General features: G+C 44.1%; 1 protein-coding gene across 1 annotated transcript in view; it reads left to right on the forward strand.

The window, feature by feature from the left end:
* Positions 1-17,222, forward strand: part of LOC125467144 (A disintegrin and metalloproteinase with thrombospondin motifs 7) — a 185,484-nt gene that overhangs the window by 5,442 nt on the left and 162,820 nt on the right. The window contains exon 3 of the mRNA XM_059639196.1: positions 11,087-11,291. Coding sequence (XP_059495179.1) covers positions 11,087-11,291 — 205 coding nt within the window. The remainder of the gene's footprint in view (positions 1-11,086; positions 11,292-17,222) is intronic.

The raw sequence follows: 17,222 nt of genomic DNA on the forward strand, positions 1-17,222 counted from the left end.
GCAATGGCCATCTTCAAAAAGAGACTATTTAACTACTGCCCCTTGACAATCATGTTACCATCACAGAATGCCCCACAATCAACATCTTGATGGTATCATTGACTAGAAACTCAACTGGACCCATCACTTAGACCCAGTGATTACAAGAGCTAGTCAGAGGCAAATAACTCTAAAGCCTGTGCACCATCTACAAGGCACAAGTCAGGAGGGTGATGTAATACTCCCCACTTTTCTGGTTGAATGCAGCTCCAACAACACTCAAGAATTTCAATATTACCGTGGACAATGCAGTCCACTAGATTGGCACCAAATTCCATAAGCATGCACTCACATCCTCCACCGACGCTCAGTAGCAGCAGTATGTACCACCTACAAGATGCACTGCGGAAATTCATCAAAAATCTTTAGACATTACCTTCCAAACCTGTGACCTCTGCCATCCAGCAGGACAAGGGCAGCAGATACTTGGGACACCACCTTCTGCAAGTTCCCCTCAAAGCTATTTGCCATCCTGACTTTGAAATATAACGCCGACCCTTCACTGTCGCGGGGTGCAAAGTCTGGACTTCCAAGTCTGTGTGTTTGGTTGCAAACATTACATCACCCTGCTGGGGAACATCATCAGTGTGCCTCCAGTGAAGCATTGGTGTTCTGCCTCACTGGTTATTTATATGCCTTGGTTTGTTGGGGTAGTTGGTATTACTTCCAATTTTGTTTCTCTGTGGTTTGTACACAGTATCTAATTCAATGAGTTTGTTGATGGAGTTCTGGTTAGAATACCAGACCTCCAGGAATTCCCTAGTGTGCCCAGGCTCATGCGATTTATGGATATGTTGTCCCAGTCTAATTCATGTCTTCGTTGTTCGTGTGTAGTGAGACAAGTGAGAATTGGTTGTGTCTCTTGACGGTCAGTTGGTGTTTGTGTGTCCATATTGTCAGTCTTCTTCCGGTTTGGCCTATGTAGCGTTTCTCCCAGGCCTTGCCTGGTATTTTGTATATTACACTGGTTTTGCTGGTTTTGGGTATGGGATCCTTTACATTCGTCAGTTGCTGTCACAGGGTGGTTGTTGGTTTGTGGGCTACTCTGATACCTAGGGGTCTGAGTAGTCTTGTGCTCATCTCTGAAATGTCCTTGAAGTACAGCAGGGTGATTAGTGAGTCTGGTCGTGTTGGGTTTTCCTGCTGCGGTCTGTCACGGATGATGCTACCCAGCAGGGCGACAAAACATTTGCAACCAAACCCATCGGCTCGGCGAGCAAGTCTACAACCTCATCCACAACCCTAGCTACAAATCCTTTCAAGCACTTCAAACCCTGGAATTCCCTCCCTAAGGGCATTGTGGGTCAACTTATAGCACATGGACTGCAGCGGTTCAAGAAAGCAGTTCACCCCCAACTTCTCAAGTGGCAACTAGGGATGGGCAAGAAAGGCAGGTCAGTCAGCAATGCCACGTCTCATGGATGAACTAAAGAACAGTCTTCACTTGGAAGGTAATGAATTTGTGGAATTCTTTACAGCAGAGGCTGTTGAGGCCATTAAGTATAGTCCAGGCTGAGGCTGACAGCTGTTTAATCAGTAAAAGAATCGTGGGTTTTAGGGAACAGTGAAATTGAGGACCATTAGATATGCACTGAATTCATTGAATGGTGGAGCAAGCTTGATGGGACAAATGGCCAACTTCTGCTCCTATGGTCTTATGAAATAACACGATATTAGGATTCACTGTATATCTATAGTAAAGAGCTAACACAGGCTTGATTGGTTCGATGACCTCATCACTCGGTAAATCTACCAGCTGCCTCTTGGTGTTTGAATGTTCCTGGGCTTCATACTATGAGCCGTGGGCAACTTGGAGGGAAAAACTGGTACAGAACAAATAGTTGAAGTTGAATTACAGTTTAAGCCTAACTTAAAAACATCTTCCAATTAAATTTTCCAGGATGTCAGTTGTGTTTTTTTTAAAATAAGGATTAATCTTCCTGACGCAACTGTGATAAACCTCAAGAAAAGAATGATAGAGGCACCAACATCAAAATTGTGCATTGTCTTCTTTTTATTCACATTGCTTTTAGTCCTTAATTATAAAAATGATTGGAGGGGGCTGATAAAGGCTGTTAAACTGTTTGGGGCAGTTTATATGATGCTAATTTTAGGACTGCTACGTCACAAAAATTGGGCATGTAGAAGGTAGAAACAATATCTATTGGATAGCTTCAGAAAAAAGTGGATGACACATTGGAACTTGCAGAGTCCTTTTGGATGGATGAAGCAGGGCAAGTTCAGTGATCATTCTCATTCATGTTTATCTTAAACACTGGCTGCAGCAAACAGTCACGTGTTATTCTGAAAATAGGAGCAAATTACTGCAGAAGCTGGAATCTGTACTGAAAACAACAAATGCTGGAGATCAGAGCTGATGAAGAGCCTTCTAGACTCAAAACATTAGCTTGTTGTCTCTCCATGGATGCTGTCTGACTTGCTGTGACCTCCAGTATTTGTTGTTTTCAGTGTTATTCTCAAAGATAGGGGTTTCAATTTCTTCTCTAGAGGTTCTGATCCCATTATCCAAACTGACATTCCTGTTCCAACACTGAGGGAGGGCTGGAATCCTAAAAGTGCTGTGCTTGTACTTTTCCTTTTCTGTATTAGATGATAAGCCAAGGCTCTGATTGCCCTCTTTGACAACGCCATCATAGCATTGCTATTAGAGGGCTCTTGCTGTGAATAAGTTGCTTGCCATACTTCTTACATTATGTTAGCACTTCTGATGTCTCTAACTGGCCTGTGAATGGACGGCCTTTCTTTCTTTAAGATTGTTTGAGAGATAGTCAGCAAATTGCTCGCTCCTGACCTACAGTTCTGCCCTCCCCATCCTCTGTCCTGTAATGAGGTTCCTGCTCTCTGTCCCATCTCCAATGAACAGTTCCCGCTCAGATTCTTCTTCTTTCTCGGTTGCTGGTGTATTTGTAAAACTTTCAATTTTTATTTCAAGTTTGTAGCTGCGTGTAGCTTCCTTTTATGTGTTTCTGATGGAAACAGATGTTGGTTTCTTCCTTGTATGAATAAAGTGAAGCAAAGATTATGTTGCCTGGCATTACAATAACATGCACAGAGTGCAGTTTTGAATTCACACAAGCCTGAATCTTGTCCAGGCTGCAGTCACTGATCCAATTATGGCTTCAACAGAAATCTTGGAACATTGTTGAACTGGCTCCAACTCAGTAAAACGTGTTTCTGGAGCCAATAAAGCTTGCCTCGTTTTTAGATTAAGTCAGGATGACACCTAGTCCATTTCCTGTGAGTCTAGCAAACAGTGATTGGATGTGACTCGATGTGCAAGAGAATCATTTAAAGTGACACTGGCCATTAAACCATTTGCTATGCCGAAAAGGAAGGAAAAAAACACGTTTGGATTGGACTTTTTGCAGCCTTGACATGCCAGAGTGTTTGTATTGAATATTATGTACTTGTTGAAATGTGCCCACTTTACCACAGGAACAGCAGCAGCTATCTTGTGCACAGGAAGCTCCCACAAACAGCACATTAGTCTCAGATAATGATCTAATGGGGGGAGGTGATGGCCTAGTGGTTTTATTACTGGACTGTTAATCCAGAGACCCAGGTAACATTCTGGGGAGCCGGGCTCTAATCCCACCACAGCAGATGGCGGAATTTGAATTCAATAAATATCTGGAATTAAGAATCTAATGCCGACCATGAATCCATTGTTTGATTGTTGGAAAACCCATCTGGTTCACTAATGTTCTTTAGGGAAGGAAACTGCCATCCTTACCTGGTCTGGCCTATTTGTGACTCCAGAGCCACAGCAATGTGATGGACTCTTAACTGCCCTCTGGGCAATTAGGGATGGACAATAGATGCTGCCGAGCCAGCGATGCCCTCATCCCCGAGAATGAATAAAGGAATAGAGACTAAGGTGATGATCAGATGATATTGGTTGTGCAGGACCTGGCGTGACTTATGATGGAACAGCAAAGTTTGGATGACCTTATATTTGCCAACAGTGTGAAGCAGGAGACTGATCACTGGAGTGTTGACAAGTCAAGTCTGGAAGTAGTGAATGTGTGTTTTGAGGGTTTAACGTAGAATGGTAAATGAACAGAATAAAACCTTAATTTGTAATAAAAACTGAAAACTGTGAAATACTCAGTGGATTAGACATCATCAGCACTTTGTTATTAAACTTTATTTATAAACTTGACTTTACCTGACCATGTAATTCCCTTTTGAGAAGAGAAATTGAGGGGAGACTGGATGGAGATGTTCAAAATCGTACGCAGCCTACATACAGTAGGTGAAGAGAAAGTGTTGCCATTGGTAGATGTATCAAGAACCAGTGAACCCTGACCTGAGGTGGTTGATAAAAGAAGCAACTGTGGCATTTCATGCAGCAAGGGGCTAAGGTCTAGAACACATTTTCTGAGAGTGTGACAGAGACAGATTCATTGCAACCTTAAAAAGGCAGTTAGATCATTATCTGAGACTAAAAGATTTGTAGGACTAAATGGCAAGGGCCAGTAAGTGGGAGAGATGAGTTGCTCTTGCAGAAAGCTGGCACTGACAGAATGGGCTGAATGGCCTTTCTCTGTGTTATAAACATATATAATTCAATATTGAAACTAACAAAGGTACCTCTCTTTGAGATAGTTGTCAGTATAGTGGCCAAGAAGGCATACGGCATGCTTTCCTTCATTGGACAGGGTATTGAGTACAAGAGTTGGCAGGTCATGTTGCAGTTGTATAGGACTTTGGTTCGGCCACATTTGGAGTACTGTGTACAGTTCTGGTCGCCACATTACCAAAAGGATGTGGATGCTTTGGAGAGGGTGCAGAGGAGGTTCACCAGCATGTTGCCTGGTATGGAGGGTGCTAGCTATGAAGAGAGTTGAATAGATTAGGATTATTTTCATTAGAAAGACGGAGATTGAGGGGGGACCTGATTGAGGTCTACAAAATCATGAGGGGTAGAGACAGGGTGGATAGCAAGAAGCTTTTTTCCCAGAGTGGGGGACTCAATTACTAGGGGGTCATGAGTTCGAAGTGAGAGAAGGAAAGTTTAAGGGAGATATGCGTGGAAAGTTCTTTACGCAGAGGGTGGTGGGTGCCTGGAACGTGTTGCCAGCGGAGGTGGTAGATGCAGACACATTAGCATCTTTTAAGATATATTTGGACAGGTACATGGATGGGCAGGGAGCAAATGGACACAGACCCTTAGAAAATAGATGACAGGTTAGACAGAGGATCTTGATTGGCGCAGGCTTGGAGGGCCAAAGGGCCTGTTCCTGTGCTGTAGGTTTCTTTGTTCTTTGTTCTTTGTATACACTGCATGTTGAAAATTTATGACACCTCACAAAGTATTTCCAGCCCAATCAGGGTATTTGATCCACACATGTGTTTACGTTCCAACTGAGACTCCTCTCATTCTGCTTCTTCTTACCCATTCACTACACACTTCTTTTCCTCTTGTATTTTTATCTAGCTATTCAATAGGGCGGCTATGCCGTTCATTTCTGTTTTTTTTTGTTGTGGCAGCTACTTTCACATTAACTGCACTCTCAGTCAAAGTGTGTCTGTTGAATTGTTATTACATTTACTAGTGGCTGTCTTTAATTAAAGGTCTTTAGCTCACATGTCCCCACAGGTTGGAAAAATTTTCTCTTCTATTGAATCCTTTAACAATTTTATTGATTTGTATCAGTTCAGTCACTCCTTTTCTAAAGATAGTCAAGCCTGTCATGTTCTTGCACAAGGTAAGGGTTCTGAAGGGGTTACTTTTCTTTTTACAATGGCTTCGCCCAATTTACTGATGTCACACACTGTCTGTTGCAGGAGCTGAAGGAGTTCTACTCGAGCTTCCCAAGAAGGCAGATATATGTTGATCAGCTCCTTACAGTCCTTGTTATTTATTTATTTTTATACACAGATGTGGGCATCATGCCCAGGGTCACTTAACAGTTAACCATGTTGCTATGGGTAAGGATGGCAGATTTCCTTCTGAAAAGGGAATTATAAACCAGATTGGTTTTATGAAAAGTGGACTCGATGGACCGAATGGCCTTACTTCCACTCTTATGTCTTATGGTCTTATGGACAATGCTTGCCATTAGCCTTTTGTTGAATTCAGATTCAGCTGCTAGGGTAGGATTTGAACCCACATCCTAGATCATTTACCTGGGCCTCTGGATTACTGGTCCAATTGCGTTACCATTACATTGGTGCCTCTACATCAAGTAGTAGCAATAATTATAAGACCATAAGACATAGGAGTGGAAGTAAGGCCATTCAGCCCATCGAGTCCACTCCGCCATTTAATCATGGCTGATGGGCATTTCAACTCCACTTACCTGCCCTCTCTCCGTAGTCCTTGATTCCTTGTGAGATCAAGAATTTATCGATCTCTGTCTTGAAGACATTTAACGTCCCGGCCTCTACTGCGCTCTGTGGTAATGAATTCCACAGGCCCACCATTCTCTGGCTGAAGAAATGTCTCCTCGTTTCTGTTTTAAATTGACCCCCTCTAATTCTAAGGCTGTGCCGATGGGTCCTAGACTCCCCGCCTAATGGAAACAACTTCCCAGCGTCCATCATTTCTAAGACATAAATTATCTTGTAAGTTTCTATTAGATCTCCCCTCAACCTTCTCAATTCTAATAAATAGAATCCCAGGATCCTTAGCCGTTCATCATACGTTAAACCTACCATTCCAGGGATCATCCGTGTGAATCTCCGCTGGACACACTCCAGCGCCAGTATGTCCTTCCTGAGGTGTGGGGCCCACAATTGGACACAGTATTCTAAATGCGGCCTAACTAGAGCTTTATAAAGCCTCAGAAGCACATCATTGCTTTTATATTCCAACCCTCTTGAGATAAACTTTTTTAAAAAGAGCCTTTTATCCCAACTCTCTGCCTTCTGTCTGACAGCCAATCCTCAATCCAAGCCAGTAGCTCACCTCAAACACCATGAATAAATATAACTTCTCAAAATTAATCCAGAGGATATGAACTTTGATGGCTGTGTTAACATTTTTGGCCATCCTTAATTGCCCTTGAGAAGGTGGTGTTGTGCTGCCTTCTTGAGCCACTGCAGTCTGTGTGCTGTAGGTTGACCCACAATACTGTTAGAGGGGAGTTCCAGGATTTTGACCCAGTGATTCTGAAGGAACGGAGATATATTTCCAAGTCAGGATGGTGAGTGGCTTGGAGGGGAATTTACAGATGGTGGTGTTCCCATGTATCTGCTGCCCTTATCTTTCTAGCTGGAAGTGATCATGGATTTGGAAGGTGCTGTCTATAGGGAGCCTTGATGAACTTCTGCAGTGCATCTTGTAGATAGTACTCATTGCTTTGACTGAGCCTCAGTAGTGGAGGAAGTGGATGTTGTGCCAATCAAATGGACTGCTTTGTCTTGGATAGTGTCAAGCTTTTTAATTGTTGTTGGAGCTGCACTGATCCAATCATTTGGGGAGTAGACCATCACACACGACTTGTGTCTTTTGGATGGCAGTTGGGAGTTGAGTCGAGTTACTCACTGTAGAATTCCTAATCTCTGACATGCTGTTGTAGTCACTGTATTTATATGTTTAGCTCAGTTCAGCTACTGGTCAACATTAACCCTCAGGATATTAAAATTGGGTATTCAATTATTAAAATACCATTGTCTGTCAAACGGTGATGATTAAATTCTCCCATGTTGGAGATTGCCATTGCCTGACACTTGTAAGCAGAGCAGGGTTCTTGCCACTTGACAGCTCAAATCTGAATGTTGTCCAAGTCTTGCTGTATTTAGATATGGACTATTCGCAATTATCAGCAAACATCCTCACTTCTGACCTGATGATGGAGGAAAAGTCATTGATGAAGCAGCTGAAGGTGGGTCTAGGGCACTACCCTGAGGAACTCCTGCAGAGGTGTCCTGGAGCTGAAATGACTGACTCCAACAACCACAACTATCTTCCTATGCAATGGGTATGATTCCAACCAGTGGAGCATTGTCTCCTGATTCCCATTTGATTCCAGTTTTGTCAGGACTCCTTGATACTGCACTCAGTCAAAAATGGTGTGGATGTCAAGGGTGTCACTCTCGCCTCACCTCTGGGGCTCAGCTTCTGTCTAATTATTGTTCTGATTCTTCCTGTTGTCTAATAGCAGGCCCTATTCTGTAGATTCACTTTGGTGGTGTATCCTCTACCATTAATCACCTGATAGACCCAAGTCAAAATCTAGGTGAAGGTGTTAATGGCAAATTATTTCAAACACCGCGTAATCCAGTACGACAGGCTGGAAGAGATAGCAAGCATTACATGGTGCCAGCTGTGGTTATCTGGGAAAATAGCACAGTCATAGCTGATGGATATAACCTCTCATTTATGACAGTGTCCTTGGAAATCCTTTCTTTACACTTTCTCCAGTATCTCTGTATTTTTATGATGTTTTCACTTGCTCCATGCAGAATCAGACAAGGCTAGATTGCCTATTGTCTATTAAGTGACTTCTGAGTTAAATTCAGCGACAGACATCCATTCCAACTATCTTGAAGGTACAGTGAAGCAAGACTCATTTGTAAATTAAACTGAATTTCTCTTAACTATGTCAGATGGCAAGTGATTGTTCATTTGGATGCTTAGGAAGGATTTCCGTCCTGTGAATAATCTGCTCTTTTAAACTTAATGCTTCACCTTTCTAGACATCAAAAAGTGCTCAAAACAGGTCAAACCCAATTCCTTTACATTTATCTGGTGTTATTACTATGTTGAAACAACATTATGCTTTAACAGAACCAGATTGGAGACCCACTCATAAACATTCCCCATCAACAACCTTTCAGAGTTCCTTTACCTGTCCAATGACAACTCTCAGTTCCCAAGGCATCCATTACCCTGCCTTAAGGTATGAGTATTAACTAGACTACATAAGTTCCATCCAACTTGTAGAAAATATCTTGCAAAGGATGATTTTAATGCTGTACATGGAGTGAATCCAAAAAAATACTCAACACCACATGAGCTGGTATTTGGGCAGATGATCAAAAGTTTCGTGAAAGAATTGGTTTCGAGGAGCAACTTAAGTGAAGAGACTTTGAGAGGGGATTCCATAGCTTGTGGCCCAGGCAGCTGAAGATATTGCTGCGTGATAAACTCAGGGATATACAAAAGCACAGAGATCTTGAAGAGTAGATGTGTTAATGGTACAAATCATCGTGAATGAGTATGATTTAGTAGCCATGATAGAGATGACAGCAGGATGGTCAAGATTGGGAATTAAACATCCAGGGATATTAGACTATTCGGAAGGACAAACAGGAAGGTAAAGGGGTGGTGTAGCTCTGGTATTTAGGAATGACATCAGGGTGGTAGTGAGAGATGATATATGTTCTATGGAGAATAGGGTTGAACCCATTTGTGTGTCAAAATTTGCAGATGACACTAAGATGAGTGGTACAGCAAAGTGTGTAGGGGGATGAAAGTTTGCAGAGTGGCATAGGTAGTTTAAGTGCACGGGCAAAGGTCTGGCAGGAGTACATGATGGAGGACAATGCTGATAAATGTGAAGTCGTCCATTTTGGTGGGAATAACAGTAAAAGGGGCTATTACTTGAACGGTAAAACATTGCAACACGCTGCTACACAGAGGGACCTGGGTGTCCTTGTGCATGAATTGCAGGAGGTTGGTTTGCAGGTACAACAGCTAATTAAGAGGGTAAATGGAATTTTGTCCTTCATTGCTAGAGGGATTGAGTTTAAAAGCAGGGGGCTTATGTTACAGCTGTATAGGGTGCTGATGAGGCCACACCTGGAGTACTGTGTACAGCTTTAGTCTCCTTACTTGAGAAAGAAGGTACTGGCACTGGAACGGGTGCAGAGAAGGTTCACTAGGAGTTCAGGAGAATGAAGGGGGATCTTATAGAAACATGTAAAATTATGAAGCAGGGAGGTTGTTTCCACTGGTGGGTGAAACTAGAACAAGAGAGCATAACCTCAGAAGTAGGGGGACCAGATTTAGGACTGAATTGAGGAGGAGCTTCTTCACCCAAAGGATTGTGAATCTGTGGAATTCCCTGGCCAGTGAAGTTGAGGCTTCCTCATTGAATGTTTTTAAAGCTTAGACAGATAATTTTTTGAACAGTAAAGGAATTAAGGGTTATAGTGAGAGGGTGGGCAGGTGGAGCTGAGACCACAAAAAGATCAGCCATGATCCTATCGATGGTGGAGCGGGCTCGAGGGGCTGGATGGCCTACTCCTGCTCTTGGTTCTTATGTTCTTATGTTTTCAAAATTTGTAGTTAGTATGTGAGTATGTTTGATAAGGTGCCCATTTGTTGCCCTTCCCTAACTGCCCTTGAACAGATACTGGTGAACCACTTACAACTGAGTACTTTGCGAGGACATTTTAGAGGGCAGTTTAAAGTCACCCATATTATTGTGGGTTTGTAGTCACATTTAGGCCAGGCCAGGTCAAAAACAACAGATTTCTGCCCCGACTGGACATTAGTGAACCCGGTGGGTTTGTGTGACAACTAGTAATTAAGTTAGTTGTGAGAGTAGGATTATATTCCACATTTAGGAATTTAATTGAATTTAAATTCGTCCAGACGCCATTTAAATTCCTGCAAGTGTCCCAGCTCTAATCTAGTACTAACCCATTCATTATTCCGATGCTAGTGTCACCTTTTGGGTTGGAGGAGATTACAGAGATAGGCAGGGGCATCACTATGGAGTGATACGGGGAAAAGGATGAAAATGTAAAACTTGAGGCACTGCCAGCCTACGCCGCTATCAGTCAATAAGCACAGGGTGGGCTGGTGGATGAATAACTTGATGTGAATCCTAACAGTAACACAATAACCAATAGGACCTGCTGTGTGTGTCCCTAAAGTCTCCTGGTATCCCTCACCCATCATTTCTTCCTCAATCAACACCAAAAGAAAATTAAATGCTTGTTTCTGTTTATGGGATGCTTCTGTATGTATTATTCACACCATATCAGTGTCTGCACTTTAGGCAGGTTCTGTGACAAGATGCTCGTAAAGGAGAAGAAATTCACTGAACCTCTTCATTTGCTTTTTCAGAAAGGTGTATTCCGATTGTCAGATGAGGATTACTTCATCGAACCGTTGGAGGGACAATCCTGGGATGAAGATAGATCACAGCCCCATGTTATTTACAAACGGCATGCTCCAGAAACAAAAGGATTGGAGTCCCACCGGTTGGATGAATTGATGGAGAGATCAAAGAACAAGAGTCCTGAAGAAAATAGAGTGTGTGGTGTATCAGGTAAGCTCAGCAATGGGCCCTTTGGATTTCTGCAGTGGAAACAGTTACCCAAGTCTCTGTTAAACATGAGACTCAGGCATTCAGTGTGAAGATTAGGCGTCGAAAATGTCTGTTGTTTGCTTTCATTGGATGTTTTTCTGTGAGAAGGCTGCAGGTGACAGCAAACACAAACTTTTCTGCTCTCAGCTACACCCATGAACATAAACATTGAGCTACTATGATGAGGGTCCATCTTTTCCAGGGAGCTCAATTTCTAAAACACTTGAATCTAAATACTGTCCTGACTTGGAAATATAAGACTGTTCCTTCACTGTCACTGGGTCAAAATTCTAGAATTCCCTCTCTAAGGGCATTTTTAAAAAAATCATTTGTGGAATGAGGGCGTTGCTGGCTAGGCAGCATTTATTGCCCATCCCAAATTGCCCAGAGGGCAGTTAAGAGTCAACCACATTGCAGTGGGTCTGGAGTCACATGTAGGCCAGACCAGGTAAGGATGGCAGTTTCCTTCCCGAAAGGACATTAGTGAACCAGATTGATTTTTCCCAACATTTGATCATGGATTCATGGCTATTGTTAGGTTCTTAATTCCAGATATTTATGGCAGGATTTGAACCCTGGTCCCAAGAACATTATCTGGGTCTCTGTATTAACAGACCTGCAAATAATACCGCCAGGCCATTGCCTCCCAGCAGTTGGGGGCATACCACATAGACTGGACCAATCAAAGAAGGCAGCTCATCACTACTCTCTATGCAGCAGTTAGGGATGGTCAATAAGTGCTAGCCCCACCAGGGATGCCAGTGTCCTGTGAATAAATGAGAAAAGGCTGATTGCCTCAATCAACCAATAACTAAATTATTGATAACAAATTGTGAAGCTGGATGAACACAGCAGGACAAGCAGCATCTCAGGAGCACAAAAGCTGACGTTTCGGGCCTAGACTGCAGGCCTGAAATGTCAGCTTTTGTGGTCCTGAGATGCTGCTTGGCCTGCTGTGTTCATCCAGCTTCACACTTTGTTATCTCGGATTCTCCAGCATCTGCAGTTCCCATTATGTCTGATCTCCAGTAACTATATTATTGTTGTATCATGTGACTACCAGCATAACGGACGGCAAATTAGATCAGAATTGGAATGTCGATCTTTTTATTTCTGACAATTCTTACCTTTTAACTACATTCAAGGGATTTGTACATCCCTCTCTGAGCCAAACCATTTACTGCCCATCCCTTGTAACCCTTGAGAAGGTGGTGGTGAGGTGCCTTCTTGAACAATTACCGTCCGTGTAACACGCACAATGCTTTTAGAACAGGAGTTCCATGTTTTTGACACTAGTACGGTCCAATATTTGAGACCATGTGTTTGTTTATCCTATTACAAACCCGATCTCTTCCACCCACACCATACAGCTGCCTCCCACTGATACTTTCCTCCAATCCTCCCCTTCACCCTCTCCCTCCAACGGTCTCCTTTCCATCCTCCCCTTAAAACTATCCTTCCTCTCCCCTCAACCTACTCCCTCGGACTCTCTCTCTCGGACTTCTCCCTCTCACCCTCTCCCTCTGATCCTCTCACTCTAAGTCGCTGTGTCTGTTTCTCTGACTCTGTTCAACTAGTTGAGGTGTGAAAATTGCATTTTCTTCGTTACCTTCTCAAAGAACAAAGAAAATTACAGCACAGGAACAGGCCCTTCGGCCCTTCAAGCCTACGCTGATCGAGATCCTCTGTCTAACCTGTCATCTATTTTCTAAGGGTCTGTGTCCATTTGCTCCCTGCCCATCCATGTACCTGTCCAAATATATCTTAAAAGATGCTAACGTGTCTGCGTCTACCAGCTCCACTGGCAACGCGTTCCAGGCACCCACCACCCTCTGCGTAAAGAACTTTTCCACACATATCTCCCTTAAATTTTGCTCCTCTCACTTTGAACTCATGACCCCTCGTAATTGAGTCCCCCACTCTGGGAAAAAGCTTCTTGCTATCCACTCTGTCTCTACTCCTTAAGATTTTGTAGACCTCAATCAGGTCCCCCCTCAATCTCCGTCTTTCTAATGAAAATAATCCTAATCTACTCAACCTCTCTTCATAGCTAGCACCCTCCATACCAGGCAACATCCTGGTGAACCTCCTCTGCACCCTCTCCAAAGCATCCACATCCTTTTGGTAATGTGGCGACCAGAACTGCACACAGTACTCCAAATGTGGCCGAACCAAAGTCCTATACAAGTTCTCATGGTTTATATTTCCTTATCCGCTAGCACTTGCCTGTGTGTTGAATTGCCTACGTTCTTCCAGGGAGCTGCAAGGAAACTAGCTCTAATGTTAACATATTTCAGAAAACTGAGCCAAACTTTAGTGAGCAGGGATGCAAATCTCATCTCAACTGAATAAAAGTGTTACTTGTTGTTAAAGCAAGTGTACAGCCTCCGCCTCTTCTGTCTTCATGTAATTATGTTAGATAAATAGAGACAGATTTGGGCCATTCAGTCCCTTTAGCTATATCCACCATTACATTAGATTGTGGCCAATCTGTACTGTGACCCTCTTTGCTCACTAGGTCTCCATATCCCCAAATACCTTTGCCATCAAAAATCAGTCAATCCCATCTTTGAAATTTTCATTTGAGCCCAAATTCCAGCTAATATTTTGGGAGAGAGAGCTCCAGATTTCCAGTGCCATTTGTGTGAAGGAATGCTTCCTTAATGCCTGGACACTTGCACATTTCATAATTCCATCGCTCCTCTATTAGCAGCCCTGTCACTACAGCTTAAGCACTGGAATTCCTTTTTTAAACTTCTCTGTCCCTCTACTTCTTTAATATTCTTACAGCTTACCCCTCTGGCCAAATAATTACTCATCTGCCCTCGTTTCTCCTTATCATAGAGTCCCCACAGTGTGGAAGCCGGCAATTTGGCCCATCGAGCCTGCATTGACCCTCGAAAGAACATCCCACCCAGAACCCTACCCTATCCCTGTAATTCCCATGGCTAATCCACTTAGCCTGCACATCCCTGGACACTATGAGCTACTTAGTATGGCCAACACAACTAACCTGCACATCTTTTAAACTGTTGGAGGAAACCAGAGCATCTGGAGGAAATCACACAGACATGAGGAGAATGTGCAAGCTCCACACAGATAACCGTCCGAGGCTGGGACCAAACCGTGTCCCTGGTGCTGTGAGGCAGCAGTGCTACATGGATAGTGGTAAAATGTAGGGTATGCTGGGTAGTTTGATCTTAGAGTAGGATAATAAGTCAGCACAACTTTGTGGGCCAAAGGGCCTGTTCTGTACTGTTCTATGTTCTATGTTCTTTGCTAACTACTGAGTCACCATGCCACCCCAGCTTGGTGGCACAGGCTACATGGGTTGGTGTCAAAGTTTATAATATGTCTAGGGATGCTTTGCTGCATTGAGGGGGTATTATACAGGAACATTTTTGCTATTATTATTGCTGTTGTTGTTGAAAGCACAATTCCTGCAGGAGGACCAAAGATAATTAGGGGTACATCAAGGGCCGGAATCCGAGGTGGGCAGAGATCATGGAGGGTTGTGAGGTTCGAGGTGGGGACAGGTGAGGTCATGAGACGGTTAAATTAGAGGTTCTGATGAAAAGGGGCCAGCATAGGTCAAAGTTCGGGGTGGGATGGATGAACTGGTCTTGGTGCGAGGGTTAGGGTATCAGCAGCAGAGCAATCATTAGGTTCAATGCTGGGACATTCCCAGCTCACTGCTACATCACAGCGCATATTCTGGATGAGAGAACACACTTACAACTTCTAATATTTGAAGTGAGTATGCCTCCTCCTCAGCCCCAGTCTCAGTGGGAGAGTGAACAATGAACATAATGATGATGTAAGATTGAGATGCAGAGGCATGTGGCCCAGACAGTTCTCTGAATCCTGGAGTGTACATGAGGGAAATGGTGGCAGTGCACTCACCCTGCTGCCGGCATCAAAATAGGAAAACAAGTAAAAAGTTCAACATCAGTCTTTTTAAAAAGATATTGATGAATTGGGTCAAAATGATTTTTCGTTATTTTGGCACAAGGCACAGTAAAATGATCACATTGAATGCTCAACCAGTCTGCCTGTAACCCCCTCTGACCAGACTATCTGTAACCCCTCTGACCAGTCTGCCTGTGATCCCTCCATGACCAACCTGCCTGTGATCCCTCTGACCAGTCTGCCTGTAATCCCTCCGTGAACAGTCTGCCTGTAATCCCCTCTGACCAACCTGTCTGTAACCCCTCTGACCAGTCTGCCTGTGATCCCTCCATGACCAACCTGCCTGTGATCCCTCTGACCAGTCTGCCTGTGATCCCTCCGTGACCAGTCTGCCTGTGATCCCTTCCAACCAGTCTACCTGTAATCCCTCTGTGACCAGTCTGCCTGTGATCCCTCCTTGACTAGTCTGCCTGTGATCCCTTCTGCCCAGACTGCCTGTAATCCCTCCGTGACCAGTCTGGCTGTGATCCTCTGACCAGTCTGCCTGTAATCCCCTCTGACCAGTTTGTCTGTAACCCCTCTGACCAGTCTGCCTGTGATCCCTCCGTGACCAGTCTGCCTGTAATCCCTCTGACCAGTCTGGCTGTAATCCCTCCATGATCAGTCTGGCTGTAACCCCTCTGACCAGTCTGCCTGTAATCGCTCCGTGACCAGTCTGCCTGTGATCCCTTCCGACCAGTCTGGCTGTGATCCCTTCCGACCAGTCTGCCTGTAATCCCCTCTGACCCATCTGGCTGTGATCCCTTCCAACCAGTCTGCCTGTAATCCCCTCTGACCAGTCTGCCTGTAACCCCTCCGTGACCAGTCTGGCTGTGATCCCTTCCGACCAGTCTGCCTGTAATCGCCTCTGACCAGTCTGTCTGTAACCCCTCTGACCAGACTGTCTGCGATTCCTCCGTGATCAGTCTGCCTGTAATCTCCTCGGACCAGTCTGGCTATGATCCCTTCTGACCAGTCTGGCTGTGATCCCTTCCAACCAGTCTGCCTGTAACCCGCTCTGACCAGTCTGCCTGTAATCTCCTCTGACCAGTCTGCCTGTAACCCCCTCTGACCAGTCTGCTGTAATCTCCTCTGACCAGTCTGGCTGTAATGCCCTCCAGCTCCTAGATTCACCGTCGGTGAGTTTGGAAAGAGAGAAACAGCCCATTATCTTAACAACCCACTTTCCACTGCAGAGCTAGCTGAAGGGCATATTCGTCATGGTGTGACTGAGTAGTGCTATCAGCCTGAGAGAGAAGGTTTCACAAAACGTTTAGGTTTGAAATCCTGCCTGTCAACCTGGTGCAGTTTTGGTTGCTATCATTCAGCTGACGTGTAAAACAGAAGCTTTGTCCACTATCTGTCGGGAGGTGTCAAAGATTCTACGGCCCTCAACATTTATCCTTCGGTCAACATCAAAAAACAGATGCTATTGTTATGTTTGGGAGCCTGCTGTGTGCGAATTGGCTGCTACATTTCCTACATTGCAGCCAATGATTTTACATGTCAAACGTCGTCCATTAGCTGTAAAGCCTTTGGGATGTCTTGAGAACATGATTATAATGATTTAATGTGTTCTCCCTCCACACTGACACTGCAAATGTGTAATCTCCTGGTTGAATCAGAGAAACACAAAGCCAACATGTAGGAAAGGAAATACTTTGGGGAAATGGTCTCTGACCTCCTCCTCTGGAGGTCAAAATTGAGGAAATCACACAGACCGAGTCTTACCTACAAAAATACATTCACCTCCTATCTGACACAATCTCTGCTGGAGTCAGAACTGGTCCAAATCTCTCTGGAACTGACCAACAGCAAATTCCAGTAGCTGACAGCTCTCTCGGGCTGCAAAGCTCCTATTCTCACTTTTCCAGTTCTCTGTCACCTTTTAAACTGTAATAATCTATCTCTGATGAAGGCTCTCTGATGAAGCGTCTAGGCCCG

This window comes from Stegostoma tigrinum, chromosome 33 (genome assembly GCF_030684315.1).
Source record: "Stegostoma tigrinum isolate sSteTig4 chromosome 33, sSteTig4.hap1, whole genome shotgun sequence".
Classification (NCBI taxonomy): Eukaryota; Metazoa; Chordata; class Chondrichthyes; order Orectolobiformes; family Stegostomatidae; genus Stegostoma; species Stegostoma tigrinum.